At 38.6% G+C, this 15,833-nt stretch overlaps 1 protein-coding gene across 2 annotated transcripts in view; it reads right to left on the bottom strand.

Annotated features, from left to right (window-relative positions):
* The window catches only part of Polr1B (RNA polymerase I subunit Rpl135), a 33,765-nt gene extending 21,184 nt beyond the window's left edge, over nt 1–12,581 (bottom strand). For both annotated transcript variants that reach the window (XM_045755574.2, XM_045755572.2), the window contains exons 1-8: nt 12,430–12,581; nt 8,172–8,309; nt 7,130–7,324; nt 5,974–6,086; nt 4,544–4,661; nt 3,174–3,355; nt 2,849–3,001; nt 1,682–1,941 (exon numbers count right to left, since the gene is read on the bottom strand). In XM_045755574.2, coding sequence (XP_045611530.1) covers nt 1,682–1,941; nt 2,849–3,001; nt 3,174–3,355; nt 4,544–4,661; nt 5,974–6,086; nt 7,130–7,324; nt 8,172–8,309; nt 12,430–12,516 — 1,246 coding nt within the window. In that variant the 5' untranslated portion in view covers nt 12,517–12,581. The remainder of the gene's footprint in view (nt 1–1,681; nt 1,942–2,848; nt 3,002–3,173; nt 3,356–4,543; nt 4,662–5,973; nt 6,087–7,129; nt 7,325–8,171; nt 8,310–12,429) is intronic.
* Nucleotides 12,582–15,833: the final 3,252 nt, after the last annotated feature.

A 15,833-nucleotide genomic window follows, 5' to 3' on the forward strand; every position in this document is an offset into this window, starting at 1 on the left:
CGGGGTCACTGACGGAACCAAGGTTGAAGCGACCAACGCCCTCAAAACCTGGGACCTAAAACCCAAGCTGGGTAGCTCCGGGGCTTCCAACTGGGCAACCAACCTGGTGCATTGCAAGAAAAGAAGAGAGCTCGTAATGCTGCCACACCTTGAATCCTCTAATCTGCAAATGAGGAATGGGAAACAGAAGCACAAGGAACAAATCCCACAAGACTCTGAGCTGCAGTTGTCATGACTCAAAAGGCAGCATAGGAGAAACTGAAGGGGTGACTGTCTCCCTGAGGCAGGGACGACAAACAATGATTAACTTCGCCCAAGGAGAGAGTGGACTCAGACGGATCCATATTATCAACCGAGCCCATGGGGGTTTGCCAGGGCCCGCAGAGTACATTAGCCCTATGGGAAGCCAAGGCACTGGAGCCACCTAAGCCAGTATATCTTGTTAATCTTGTTACCTGCTTGTAAGCAGGCAAACCAACTATCAGTAGCAGTGATGAAACCTTGGGGGCAACGGAGGAGGAAAGCCACCACAACCTAGACTAGCCTAATAAGTAGCTGAGCAGATCTCCCCCAGTCACAAAGGGAAAATGCCCAAAAATGAGAAAAAAAAAAGACAAGCCCCCAAAATCACATCCCAAGCAAACTAGCAGCCAGAGAGAAACATCGGTCATTGCATAGGTATAAGCAGACTACGTTAGCCCCAGTGTGCCCCCCCTCCTCCCAGCCAATAGCACTCCCCTACCCGGGGCAAGACAGGAAGCCACAGACCTCCGACTTACCCCAAGGATGAAGACAACGTCAAGCGACGAAGTCCTCAAGTGGAGAGTGAATCCTCAACGCCCAGGGAAGATGACCTCGACATGCAAAGTAATACTTACAAAGTACAAGCCACAACACCACACACACACGGCAAAACCCAGAACAAAAACTTGAGGCCAGGGGTGACTGAGCGACCCCTTGAACATCAGGATGAGAACCGAAGTGGAACTCACCTTATTGGGAAGGGGGGTTTTACTCTGACAAGCGGGAGTACTGTACTAGTTAGGGACAAGGTTGCTAGTTATCTTTTTCTTAGGAAGGAGTTTCTTTGCTCTTTTTGGCTGTAGGTAGCAATTTACTGTCCGTTGTTTGTTTTGGTTTGCCTACCTTTCTGGGTATCCCCTCAGTCGATGGCAGAATATGACATACTTTAAATGTAAAGTGCTCATACGCCATTGCTTCCTATGCCTCTCTGAGGGAACCAGGTTTTGGCTTGTGGTTCCCAGTAGGCTTAGAACTCCTTATCGCCACAGATATAGATGGCCACAAACTAATATAGCACATATCAGTTTGGATAGCTTCAGGGAGCCAACAGGGCTCCCCCAGCAAAGAAACAGTTTTATGATCATGCACAAGTATTGAAGGTTTCACATTATTAAAATGAGGCTTTCTCAAGGCATCACACAAACAAAAAATAAACAAAATAGTTGCTATGAAGCTCCATTGTTTAGTTTCAATAGTAGAATTATTACTTAGCATAAGTAAGTATTGTATGTTTCATGTTAGGAATTCTAACAGATGAGACATTCTCTATGTATTGAAAAGGAACCTTGAGGAAAAAACAAGTACTAAACACGACAAAACCACGAGGTCTCCGAACGAATGATAACCAACCAAAGGCTAGATTTTTAAAAATACTCACTAGGGTCAACTACCCAATTTGGGCCTTCCTTCTTATTCTTGATTATCACATATACTTTAATAGAAACTAAAATGTCCATCAACTTCTCCTTCAACAACTGCAGGTAAGTGTGGCCACCGAGAACAACCTCCTGCATGCTGACTGCATCGGGAGATTCTGCCTTGCACTCTCCACTAACAAATGAGTAAAGTTTTCTTGTCATCAAGCAGAGTGTGTCAAACTTTTCCAAATTGGTCTTGAGATGAATCAACACACACTGGCTAGTAAGAGTAGGATAAATTTATTAATGAAAAGTCCAGCAAATATTTTGTAAGTCAATAATAATATATCTTACTTTAGAATTAGAAACTTTCTTTAAAAACTTATATAAAGCGTTACAATAATGGCTGTACTAATCAAGTGTACAGCAGTCTAAATCAGACATTTCTTTTTTGGCATAAATTGAATAACATTTAGCTTTCAATTTGAATGACGATGATATATATTTTGGTAATATAATGTGTAATTTATACCATTAGAGCGGTAAGACATACTACCAAAATTTATAGCACAAAATTATAACAATGAAAAGACAATTTGAAAAATATAAACTAATCAATACACTATTCCTTCCTTAATGTCTCAACAGAATATTGTATTTTCTGGTTAATACTCATTCAGACAGACTTGACAATGATCACTACCCAAAAGTAGTAAATGACATTGAAAGCAGCAAACCCTTTAGAAAATTTAGAAGGTTTAAGACCCGAGATACATTCACACAAAATGGGAACCTTATTTTTTAAAACATGATGAAACAGAGCTTAGGAAAATAGTAATTACTGAAGATACAAAGGAAGGGGGAGTTTCTCCATCTTAGGAAAATAGTAATTACTAAAGATACAAAGGAAGGGGGAGTTTCTCCATCTTAGGAAAATAGTAATTACTAAAGATACAAAGGAAGGGGGAGTTTCTCCATCTTAGGAAAATAGTAATTACTAAAGATACAAAGGAAGGAGGAGTTTCTCCTCAGATGGAGGGACTGAAGAAATATAGCAGCCCACTACAAAAAGAATGACCAGCACCAGTGGAGGCAGTCAAAGACCGTGGATAAAGAGGCAGCAACATTGTAAATTTGTCTTTATTAGGGGAGGTGGATCATTCACTGAATGACTTTGCAGTTCTTACTTTAAAAGGTACTCGCATATTTCTACATCAGTGGACCATTCTGGTAAAATGTCCATAAGCTTGAAACGGTAAAATTTTCCAATAAATTCTCTGCACATATCATGTGTGTACAGCCCTTTAGATTGAAGATGACACATCATGCTCTTGATTTTTCTGGAATGTTAAACAAGATTCAAAATATTATTAGGCAAATAATCTTTGTAATACTATAAAAACCTTCAAATATATATTCAAATATATATGCTGTATAATTAAAATAAATATTCACATTAGCTCTTAACATAAATTTGTGTAAGTTTTAGTAACAAACTTTAACAATACTTGCTCTGAATAATACATGTCGGTCTCACGTCCCTTGATGAGTTTCTGGTAAATCTGATGGTCAGTCAAATTCACTAAGGCCTTTAGACACATTATAAGTGGTATTATGAAGTTCTCTTTCTTTTGCTTAAAGAGAAGCTTGGCTTCTCCTGTACTCAAATAGTGAAGCACATTAATTGAAGATGCCTGAAAATGTTACAATTTCTGAATTCCATCAAAAATACATTATGCATTATAATATTATATTCTAAAATGTCATATATTTGACACTCGCACTCCAGCACACCATAAATGCAAACCTAAAAATTAATTGAATGATCTGTATTTTGAAATACAAAAAGAAAAAGAAAAGCTTTGTGTATTGAAATACTCCTTTGAGCAGCACCTTGAAAGTTTCCCTTAGCTAATGTCACCACCACAGTTAGAATACTGTATTGTGAATATGTTAAGACTCCGGGTGACTTGCAACACAGTGGCTCAGTTCCCCACTATTCTTGGGTAGAGCAGTGTGGAAAAGTGGTCTTCTGGTTGTGTGCTTACTCAGGAAGTCTGGTTTTCTCAGATTCCAGTGCCAGTAATCTGGAAATTTCTGTATCAGCTACGGGAAAGTAAACAATGGGTGCCAGAGGCCTTCCTGTGGTATTCCACTGCCAGCAACTGTGGAAACTAACTAGCCATTTATTTATTCTGTAAATGCTTTATACTTCAAAAGATTTTACTTTTACATCTGTCTGGATGTCAATCTCGAGGTTTTCTATGGTCGACAATATTAGTACAGTAATGAAGTAGCAAAACATATGTACATACAGACAAACAGATGATTTATAAACATTAAAGAAAGGAACATCAATAAATACTTCATAATATCAAAATATATAAATAAAATTGTCTGTCTTTCAAGCTTTCATAAATAAAATAAACAATCAGCAAATGCTTACTTTCTTGTATACGTACCATAATTAACAAAATAACTCTAAGATTCACAGAAAAATGGCTTTGCTTAACTACTAATATTGTATGCAGTATTTATCTATATCTCCCATAAGTTATTCCTTTTGTAACTACATTATTCCTTCCTTTACAGAGCTGGTCTTGAGTACAATTTTCTGTTAACATTTCTACTGCCTTTAAGTGTTAAAAGAATTTTGTTTCAACAGAAAGTAACAGAATATGTTTACTTTACACACATACGGTGTATCATAATTGCGGTGTTGGATAAACTAAGATGGGTGTGAAAGGATATGCAAGACAAAACTGAGGAACAACAGGAAAGACAGTTGTGTTGCTAAGTGACCTAATCATACCTGATCATCCGGCACACTAAGTGACCTAATCATACCTGATCATCCGGCACACTAAGTGACCTAATCATACCTGATCATCCGGCACACATCGCATCATGATGCCCATGTCTGTGAAACTAGCAGCCAATTTTTTCCAGGTCTCTCTCTTCATAGCCATTGGATAGTTTCTACGATTTGCTGTCAACAATCTGTAAAATGAGCATACAGTATATGATTACATTAAACAATATCCAGTACTGTATTAATTAATGTTGTGTATTCATGCTCAATTGCAAATTCATATTCATTGAAACATATAATAACAGACCTGGTTAGGAAGATAAGATACAGAATTCTGGAAGTGTTACACATGGAAAAAGAGCATTCTATACAGTAAGTACTTCAGGTATGGATATTCTTTGGCCTGTTTGAATTACGACATCATTGTTTTGCCACAATGTTCGGGTTATTTATGACAATTTTGCATATTCATCCATACATTCATTCATAATTATTACCCTGAGAAGGTATCAATCCAGAAGGGAAAAAAAGGGGAAATATAATGACAGAAGCTGGCATTCAAAAGAAATTCTTTCTTATTCATTTATTTAATCATGCATACTTTATTTAATCATTCTTGTATATAACAAAAATAAACAACAACCACTCCACACCAGCAAACATCAACAGCTTCATAACCACTCCATACCACCAGATGTCTACTGCTTCTCATGAAATGTCACGAAGTACAAACACATTCCCTATGTCTTCAAATTTTGTCCAGATCTTTCTCTCCGTCTATAACAAATTCACTAGAATACTCTCTTCACTTGCACAACATCCGTCAAGCCATTTGCCATACCCACACTATCTTTGTATGCTCTCTTCAACCTTGCAGTTCATCAACTCTTACACTCTACATCTCCATGACATTTTCCGTCCCCTGTACATATTCCCATAACACGTGCTTTCCTGAAAATCTATATCTATTGCTGTAATTCTTGATGTTTCACATTTATACCACTTAGTCACTTTGTAACCATACATAAGGTTTGCATTAGCTCTTATTCATGCAACAAGAGGGCTGCATATATTCTATTTTTGTTTTGTTTTTCTCTAATCCAGGCATTCAAGGCACCAGTCACTGTCTCAACAAACAGTACTATAACTTGGCAAGATTAAATTAAAATTAATGATATTTATCCATTTGTACTCAAGGTTACTACCATAATAATGGTTAATATAAAAAATTAACTCTATGATATAAGAGCAGTAACTGACAGTATAATAAGTATAATAAGTTTTATACTTTCAGGCCAATTCTACAGATTGAAATACAATATATTTGATGACCAAATTTTTTTATCTATCTGAACATATGAAAGGACAAGCAGACAATTGTGTGTATATATATTTGGAGAAATGTGTATTCCCCCTCCTCAACCCCTTGACATTTGAAACAATAAAACTTACAATTTTATTTCTAACTTTACAAGAGACAGCACAAATAAAAAAGCAAACCTTAGTACTCGCTGACCACCATTGATGATAAAGTAGCCTCCAGTCTCATTGACTAGTTCACCATGCTTGACCAGCTGCTTGGGGCTCATGTTATATAGATTACAATTCTTCGACTGGAATGAATTAAAAGAGGACAGTTGAAACACCCACAAATTATAATAATGAGCTGAAAATACTTAGTGATACTGTACAGAGACCATAATGGTCATAATAAAATCATCAGGCATCTCACCCTCCTCCTACACCATCTGACATACATCGAACACTGTCCACCATCACCTTAATCCCATACCTCAAAGTACCAGTAGTTAATCTATTTGTACCAGTAGTCTTTCTCCTTCTTAAAATGCACAACTTCTCTATTTTACTCTCAATCAATGTACCTGTGTTCTACTGGTCTTCTTCCACCCCTTTTACACATTCCAAACCTATTTATAACCTAATGCAATAACAATTTCCACGCATCCTTTTTCTTTCCAATAGCCTCTTTATTTTCAACAAACTCTACAGTAGCAAACTTCCCTCCTTTTTTACCAACTAGTAAACACATTTTTTACAGCTTTTTTCATCTCATTCCAAATACTGTATACACCCATTTTGTATTAGTATTCTCAGTCACTAATATGATGATTAAATTAAGTGGACTGAGTGCAAGAGTTGAAAGAATGTGAAATACCTAACACTAAACCTATAAAATAATTAAATACAGCAATTGATATTTTGCTTAAGTGGTTACTGTACTTGAAGTACAGTAACTGATTCCCACAATGCTACAATACTATGTTTTGAAGGTGTTTTGTAAGGATGAGTGTCACCAAATAGCTTTCATTCTTATGATTTTTGTTTTCCCTTTACAAGACATTTCATATCCCTTCCGTGGAACTGCTTCCCCATATCTTGGAAGTGGATAACAGGGTAGTAAAGATAATATAAGCAACATGAATTAACACTTCCTTCTAACATGGTTTAGCAAAATCCCCCTTGTTCCTATACCTATTTATATTCAAGATATTAATTTACACTATAGTACATTAGATCTTTTTGCTTTTCAAAATTTCCAGAAATACCATAATAACCATATGCACCAAGTAATTGATAACATGAAGTACTGTACTTCATGTTTTGTTTTTAATTATACAATATGAACTATACTTACTCGAACCATAATTGGTAACTCTCCAAGACTTTGTTCAATTAATTGCATCTCTTCTCCATCCCGAGTCCATGCAATTGTTGCAGTGACAGACGCAGTATATGAGCTTCTGCGCTCAATACATTCTTTAGGGTATACATTGTAGTCCGAAACTTCTACAGCACCCGCTGGTAATCTTGGCTTGCCGACCTTAATATTCTGCAACATACCATTATCTCTAATAAGCATTGTAGCCTGGGGCTGATTGTTGGTGGAATACAGGTCCAGCCTCTAGCTGAAAGAATGGCATTAACAAAGGGCCTTAAAGATTTCAGTGCCAGGGTGATGACCCAAGTTTAACAGTTAAGGGATGACAGTTCTGGACAGTAACTGAGTTTTGTAGAATGGGAGTTATATAACAACTAACCTATGCTACAAAAAAGTGAACAAGTTAATTGTTCATATTTGTTAAGTGCACACCAAATCATTATTTACATATTACTAGTGTATGTATTTTCTGAATACAAAGCAACATGTATTATATCATTTGTTATAAGATAAGTGATTGAAGAGAGTATACCAATAGTTTCAATATCTTGAGATAGAGTACGACTGCAGCCTAGTGAATTTAAGGGGAGGAAAAAATGAAGGCGGAAAAGATAATGTGTGGTTATTGTGACCGAGTGTGTGAGGAAGGCAGTGTAAACAAGAAAATTAGAGACTCATTTCATATCTATACAGTGACCTTTCATTATAATGTTTGCCCCTCTTTCTCTTCCAGGCTGATGCCTTTCCACTCCTTGAGTGTGAAACTGACTAGTGATAATGAATGAATGACATTCTAGCTGAAAAGTCATTATGGACTTTTAAGGTTTCAATAATACCATACTTACGAACCAAAGTATTAAAACTCCAGTGTACAGTGCACATACAGCTGCACATAATATGGTATTACTAAATGGTTAAAATAAAATGGATTATTATTGCATTATCTTCTTATAAATAAAGTATAAATACAGTAACTATAGCACAGTTGAGCATTAAGTTCTTACAAAGAAAGACTTACAGTATACATCAGAGAAATTTTATTTCCATTCTGAGTAGCAAACTCCACTGCGGGAAGCCTTGTGGAAGCAGCTTGAAGACCTTCCTCCAGAAAGAAGTTAAAGGACTCCACATGAGGAGCTGCCAGTGCCTGAATAGCCTGAAATTAAAAGTTAGAAGTTAGAGCAGACTGTAACCACATATATTAAATTACACCAGGGAAAGATATCCACTGCTCAGGCTGGCATAACCGAGAAAGATATCCACTGCTCAGGCTGGCATAACTCATTACAGTACAGTGGTACCTCGGAATGCGAGTGTCCCTGTATGCGAGTTTTTCGGAAGACGAGCAGGATTTACTACAAAAATATGTCTCGGAAGGCGAGGGTTACCTCGGGACACGAGTTTGTTGATACGTGTACAGGCCGACTGGCGCGTGGTGGCATGGCGATCGCGCCTCAGTTTACCAGTGTCTCGTGTCCAGTGACTATCCCACCTGAATTCTTCACAAGGATTTACAGTTTTTTATCGTTTTTTTGGCCATTTGAGCATAAAAGAAGAAGAGGACTCCACATGAGGAGCTGCCAGTGCCTGAATAGCCTGAAATTAAAAGTTAGAAGTTAGAGCAGACTGTAACCACATATATTAAATTACACCAGGGAAAGATATCCACTGCTCAGGCTGGCATAACCGAGAAAGATATCCACTGCTCAGGCTGGCATAACTCATTACAGTACAGTGGTACCTCGGAATGCGAGTGTCCCTGTATGCGAGTTTTTCGGAAGACGAGCAGGATTTACTACAAAAATATGTCTCGGAAGGCGAGGGTTACCTCGGGACACGAGTTTGTTGATACGTGTACAGGCCGACTGGCGCGTGGTGGCATGGCGATCGCGCCTCAGTTTACCAGTGTCTCGTGTCCAGTGACTATCCCACCTGAATTCTTCACAAGGATTTACAGTTTTTTATCGTTTTTTTGGCCATTTGAGCATAAAAGTTGTCATTATATATCTTGCCATGGGTCTCAAGAAAGCCATTGGTAAGGTTCAACCTAAGAAAATAGCTGTGAGTAGAGGCAGTAGAGGATGTCCCTTCTTGATTAAGAAAATGTGTGAAGTATGGGAAGAACTGCAAAGTTTTGTTGAAAAAACTCACCCAGATAAAGCTGTAGCAGGCCGTTGCATTGACCTTTTAAATGATAATGTGATGTCTTACTACAGACAAGTGTTAAAATGTAGGGAAAAACAAGTGTCATTAGACAAATTCTTAGTAAAACAAGCAAGTCCTAGTGGTATGCAGGCAAAATGTGCCAGAGTGTGCATACCAGTGAAGTCCTCACTGCCTGATGTGATAATGGAAGGTGACTCCCCTTCCAAACAGTAACTCCTCTCCTCCTCCCCCCTCCTCACCATCTTCCATACGCCTACAGCATTCAACAGCAAGGTAAGTAATAACTTGAACATAGTTTTGTACGTTTATTTAGATGAATTAGGTATAAAAATTTAGTTTGATGTGGGGTTTTTGGGGTAGTCAGGAACGGATTAATTCATTTCCCTTTATTTCTTATGGGGAAATTAGCTTCGGAATGCGAGTTTTCGGAATACGAGGCGTCTCCAGGAACCAATTAAACTCTTAAACTGAGGTATGCCTGTATATATACAATACAGCGATCACTCATCTGAAATTCCATTAACTCTTTTTTTTTTTAATTTAATGATACTAACCCAAACATTATTGTCAGAAAGAGATCATCTTCGCCTTGTGTATGTGCTGATGGAATTGTGAAAAATTATGTTTATACAGTTTAACACAGAATTTAAATCATGGACTTGCTCAATGAGAAAATGTTTATCATCAATGTTGTTAGTGTACCCAAATCCTTGGCCTAATGAGTGAAGTTGTGGGGCTAGTGACAAGAGCATAATACAGGGTGCTTGTAAGTCTGCAAATAAACAATATCACTAAGAATTGTATAACAAAACAAACTCTAGGGTGCAATAAGAACAAAGAGAAAATATATTGCAAACATCTTCCACAACTCTTCTGCCTCCTACGACCAAATATAAGACATGTATATTGCTGGAATAATATTGAAGAAATCAAAATGTAACATGACAAGTTCTACAAGAGTTACTGGATCATCCTGAATGTGGTCTGCAGGTGTAAAAAGACTTAATGGCCATGCAAATGTTTTGAACCATAATGAAATCTGACCCAAGTAACAATTGGGTCAACCCATGTGTTGCATTTCCACAATGGTCGCCCAAGTTAAAATCGGCAAACGCTGATTTTAATGTTCAAAATTTCCCCATATATATGAATTCCCCATGGCGCAGTAGTAAGACACTGACCTGACATAACCTAACATTAAAAAAATTAGGATTTTTGGTTTAAAAAGTTTTCATAAGACATAATTAATAAGACAGCTTCGTGTCATCCTTTGCAGATGATACAAAAGTCAGCATGAAAATTACCTCTGCTGAAGACATTGATAAACTACAAACAGATATTAACAAAGTTTTCAATTGGGCAGCAGAAAATAACATGATGTTTAAAGGTGATAAATTCCAGGTACAGTACTCAGATACGGCAAAAATAAGGAACTTAAACATAATACAGGGTACAAAACACAATCGAATCTGCCCATAGTAGGAAAACAGCATGTCAAGGATTTGGGAATAATGATGTCCGACGACCTAACGTTTAGGGAGCATAACCAAGCAAGTATTGCGTCAGCCAGAAAAATGATAGGATGGATTACGAGAACCTTCAAGTCCAGAGATCCCATCACAATGGTTGTGCTCTTCAAATCACTTGTGTTGTCCCGTCTTGAGTACTGCTCAGTACTCACTTCCCCCCTTCAGAGCAGGAGAGATTGCTGAAATAGAGGGAATAGAGAATATATACGGCACGCATAGACGAGATAAAGCACCTAAATTATTGGGATCGTCTCAAAGCGCTCCAAAGCGCTCCACTAGAAAGGAGACGAGAGAGATACCAAATAATATACACATAGAAAATACTAGAGGGACAGGTCCCAAATCTGCACAGTAAAATAACTACGTACTGGAGTGAATGACATGGAAGAAAATGCAGAATAGAACCAGTGAAGAGCAGAGGTGCCATGGGCACAATCAGAGAACACTGTATGAACATCAGAGGTCCACGGTTGTTCAACGTCCTACCAGCGAGCATCAGAAATATTGCAGGAACAACCGTGGACATCTTCAAGAGGAAACTAGATTGTTTCCTTCAAGGAGTGCCGGACCAACTGGGCTGTGGTGGGTATGTGGGCCTGCGGGCCGCTCCAAGCAACAGTCTGGTGGACCAAACTCTCACAAGTCAAGTCTGGCCTCGGGCCGGGCTTGGGGAGTAGAAGAACTCCCAGAACTCCATCAACCAGGTATCAACCAGGTATCAAGTTGTTTTCAACATTATTCTTGGGGCATTCACCAATTTTAACTTGGGTGACCATTGTCGAAACGCAACACATGGGTTAACCCAATTGACAATCTGGTCAGATTCTAACAAGAATTCAACCACAAACACCAAGAAAGCCTGGCTCTAAGATGAGGCAGCCCAACTATTAAAACTCTCTAAATTGACCACAGGTAAACCACAGAACCAGATATGGTCATACTGTACACAGCCATATTGTAAATAGATTGTTTCCTAATTTTAAAAGCTCTAAACAATCCTACATATTGTGCCATTATCCAGAGCTAGTGTATATGTTAGGTTCAGTTTGGTACCAAATTTTAAAAAATATATTTCCAACCTATCTCATAAATGAAGTTATCTATATCTGTCTAGTCCATACATATACTGTATACAGTATATGATTTGGCAAGACATTTAAACTCATACCTAACCTAACCAAGTAATGTGCAAAATATGCCTCGGGATGATGTAACTGTACCCATCTTAAGTTCTGTCTATTTTATGTATATATTCAAAACATGAATCTTATATTCTTGCAAGACCACTAACAGACAGCATACCTGCCAAGACTTACAACTTTGTGATCCAAGTTGGAGCACACTTTGAGAATTTGTAATTATTTGTAAATCATAAAAAGTAATTAAACTAAAAGTATTTAACAACAATGAGTGAGATATGCATTCCGAATTGACATTAATTTGAGGGTTTATATAAATAAATAAATTATTCAAGCATAAAAAAAAGTCACTGAGAAAACATTGAAAATTAAAGTGCTTTAGAAGTTAACAGAAGTATTGCCAGCTGTAATATAACCACTTCAAAGCTCTGTACATTAATACCTCATTCTGAGTTTGAGGGATCTTGCCAAAATTAGGGTCCTTGAGGTGCCTGAGGGAGAGCTCTACAGTTTTCTTGCTGGAGAGCATGGCGACGAGGGTCACGTGGCCGCCTCACAACAACAACACTACTTGTCAACAAGTGTCGTCTGCCGCTCTCACTGCCTAAACACTTTATTAATATATGTGCTTTGGAAAATAAATATAATTATACAAATATTGTAGTGCATGGGTATTCTATCTATATCCATACATATATATATTCAGTTTTTTAAGGCAGAACAATCCTGTCCTGAAATATAATGTTGAATATGTACTGTAAAAGATTTGCGACTGTTGTGCAATTTTTTTTTTACTAACAAGCTTAGGTATTAACAGCAATGTGCTGTGAAGGGTATATATAAGCACAGCACATATACTCTATTCTATATGAAAGATTACACAGTGTAGATCAAAATTTAGTTATACGTTTGTAGCTAGTATATTACTAGCTACTTGTCATATATCTTGTGATATATGACAATAATATATACTCACAATAACAATAATATACTCACTCCAGACTCTCATTAACTTAATTAGATGGGTTTATTAAATCTACTTAATCCAGTAATGACAACTCATACTCTTCCCTAATAACAGTTAATACTCCTTCCAACCTATTAGGTGTGGTCCGATTACAGTGGTGCCAGATTGGGCTACAAATAGCGAATTGGGCTACTTTTGAGAGCCCTGCGCTCCCAATTTTTAAATTTCGCTACTTGCTACTTTTTGGACTAATTTAAAAGCAAGATGTGCTAATTTGGGCTATTAAAGTTAAGAATGTACGATTGTGAGTTACATGAAAGTAACTAAGCTATAAATAATTGTATTTAATAATAATTGTATATACTAATTAATACTAAATAATATTATTTAATAAATTAGTCCCAATTCAATGCAGAGTTTTCTTCCAAGCACAGAAACTTGTAAATATAAATACAAGATAATAGATAGATCGATAAATAAATAGACAACTTTCAAATATTGCACCAAGTAACGGCGAGAGGGTAAAAACTAGACAGTATACATTACATTTGAAATTAATAATGGATGAATGGTAGTAAATTGGTGTATGTTTGTATGCATACAAAAAAAAGTCCATTTAATGGCAGAATTTAGCCATTTTGTGTAAAAACTTTTATATCTCATATTATTAATTATAACAGTAATCGAAAAAAGTCATAGTTTGTATATACAAGAGATGAAACAGCGAGCCATGAGCTAGAGCGATGTGCTGAGTCCATAAGGAGGCCGAGCTTCCAGAAATACCTTCCTGTGATTGGCTGTTGCGGGGAATACCAACACTCTTATGAATAAAATTTAAACTAAGAAATAGGTCCCTGTGCACAATAACAAGGTTGACCAGACCACACACTAGAAATTGAAGGGACGACGACGTTTCGGTCCGTCCTGGACCATTCTCAAGTCGATCGACTTGAGAATGGTCCAGGACGGACCGAAACGTCGTCGTCCCTTCAATTTCTAGTGTGTGGTCTGGTCAACATACTTCAGCCACGTTATTGTGACTCATCGCCTGCATAACAAGGTTGTTGTGAAAAAGAACAACAATTTCTGTTTTGCACCTGACAGAAATCTCCATCTAACTGAATAATTTACTCGAATAAGAGGGCAGAGCAGTGTATTTGTGAGAGGCAACTCCCACTGATGACGTCACAAGTTAGGTAGCCAGCCCATGTTTCTGTAACACTCGTTACATCCTGCAGTATTTAATTATCACTATATTAATACTTTTAAATACTTAACATTTCACTTTTTAGGTAGATTAAAGTTGAAGCAGAATGTCATAAGCATCGATGGTGTGCTGAATAACTATGATTTATTAAGTGGATGGAGCCTTTAGCTGATCCCTTCCTGTGATTGATGGCTGTTGTGTGAATGTCAACAAAGAGTTTCTACCAATGATATGCCATCATTTTTTTTATTATGCACCCCATACCCTTTTGTGGGCGGAGCTTGGAACTTCCTACCCGAGCACAACAACCCACCTTATGGGTTGCTGTTTGGCTATTTATAGTGCGTTGGAAAAGCAACAGATGGTGTTAGTTGTATTTTGTGGGGTAATTTGTTATAAGTGTAATTTGATGTCAACAGATGGTGTAAGCTGTATCTTATGGCTACTATTGACCAGCCAGTTGATAGTGCGAGTCGGTTCTCACTACGTGAAGAGAGCCATGGGGAAGGCTCAGCGCAAGAGGGAATGGAAGCAGCTTTCGGACGAGGAAGGACGGTGGACCGATGTGCAGCAGGCCCCAAAGAAAACTGCTATCGAGGCTTTACCACTTGCTTCTACCAGCAAGTCAGCGGACGTAATGGACCTAGAGAGGACAGCGTCAGTCACACACCAGCCAGTGTCAGTCAATGCTTCTCTGTCCGCAACGCTGCCGCGGGACGGCAGTATGAGTCAGGAGAGGACACCACCGGTTTCACGCCAGCCAATGTCGGCCATTGTTCCTCTCTCCACAGCCCAGCCGCAGGACAGCAGTATGGGACAGGGGAGGACACCACCAGTCTCACGCCAGACATCGCCAGCCTCTGCACTTCTTCCGAAATTCAAGATAATGCAGACCGACCACTTTCCTACAGCATATGGAGTAGTAACGGCGATGGAAAAAGAACAACCGGAGCTCAAACTTTCCATTACAGTCAACCTGAAGGGAGAAATAATACTGACACCTCAAGACCAACAGACTGCACATTACTTAGAGAAGGTAAGAGTCCTGCAGGGGAAACCTGTGTGCTTGGTAAAGCTGGACCCTTCAGAACGACGCACACGAGTCGTGCTTTTGGGATACCCAATCGACTTTCCCCTGGATCCAGTGCTAGAACACAAGCAAGTCCTGAGTGCGGAACGTTGCCACACAAAAATAGACAAGGCAGCGACGCGTCAGGTTCTGGTGACCGTCATGGGACATGTGCCGGAAACTTTCGGTCTTGGAAATTGGGGGACATACCGACAGAGGCCATACGTCCCGGAACCCCTACGCTGCTTCAGGTGTCAGAAATACGGCCACCATCAGTCACGCTGCACAGGACAGGAGAGGTGCAGAGTGTGCAGCCTGAGACATCCCACCAAAGACTGTATTGCCAAGCACAAGGCAAACCAGATCACAACAGCCAAATGTCCAAATTGTGGAGGCAAACATCATGCCTGGAGCACAACCTGCTCTGCACGGAAACAAAAAGTGCAGACAGCTCAGGCCAGGATCAACACACTGCCCAGCGATACATTCCCCAACACCACCGTCTGGAACACTCGTGCACAGCCACAACAGCCACCCGCTCTCACGGAGCAAAATTTCCCGAATCTGTCACTTCCGAATCAGACATTACACGAAAGTGTTGCA

This window comes from Procambarus clarkii, chromosome 62 (genome assembly GCF_040958095.1).
Source record: "Procambarus clarkii isolate CNS0578487 chromosome 62, FALCON_Pclarkii_2.0, whole genome shotgun sequence".
In the NCBI taxonomy this organism is placed as follows: domain Eukaryota; kingdom Metazoa; phylum Arthropoda; class Malacostraca; order Decapoda; family Cambaridae; genus Procambarus; species Procambarus clarkii.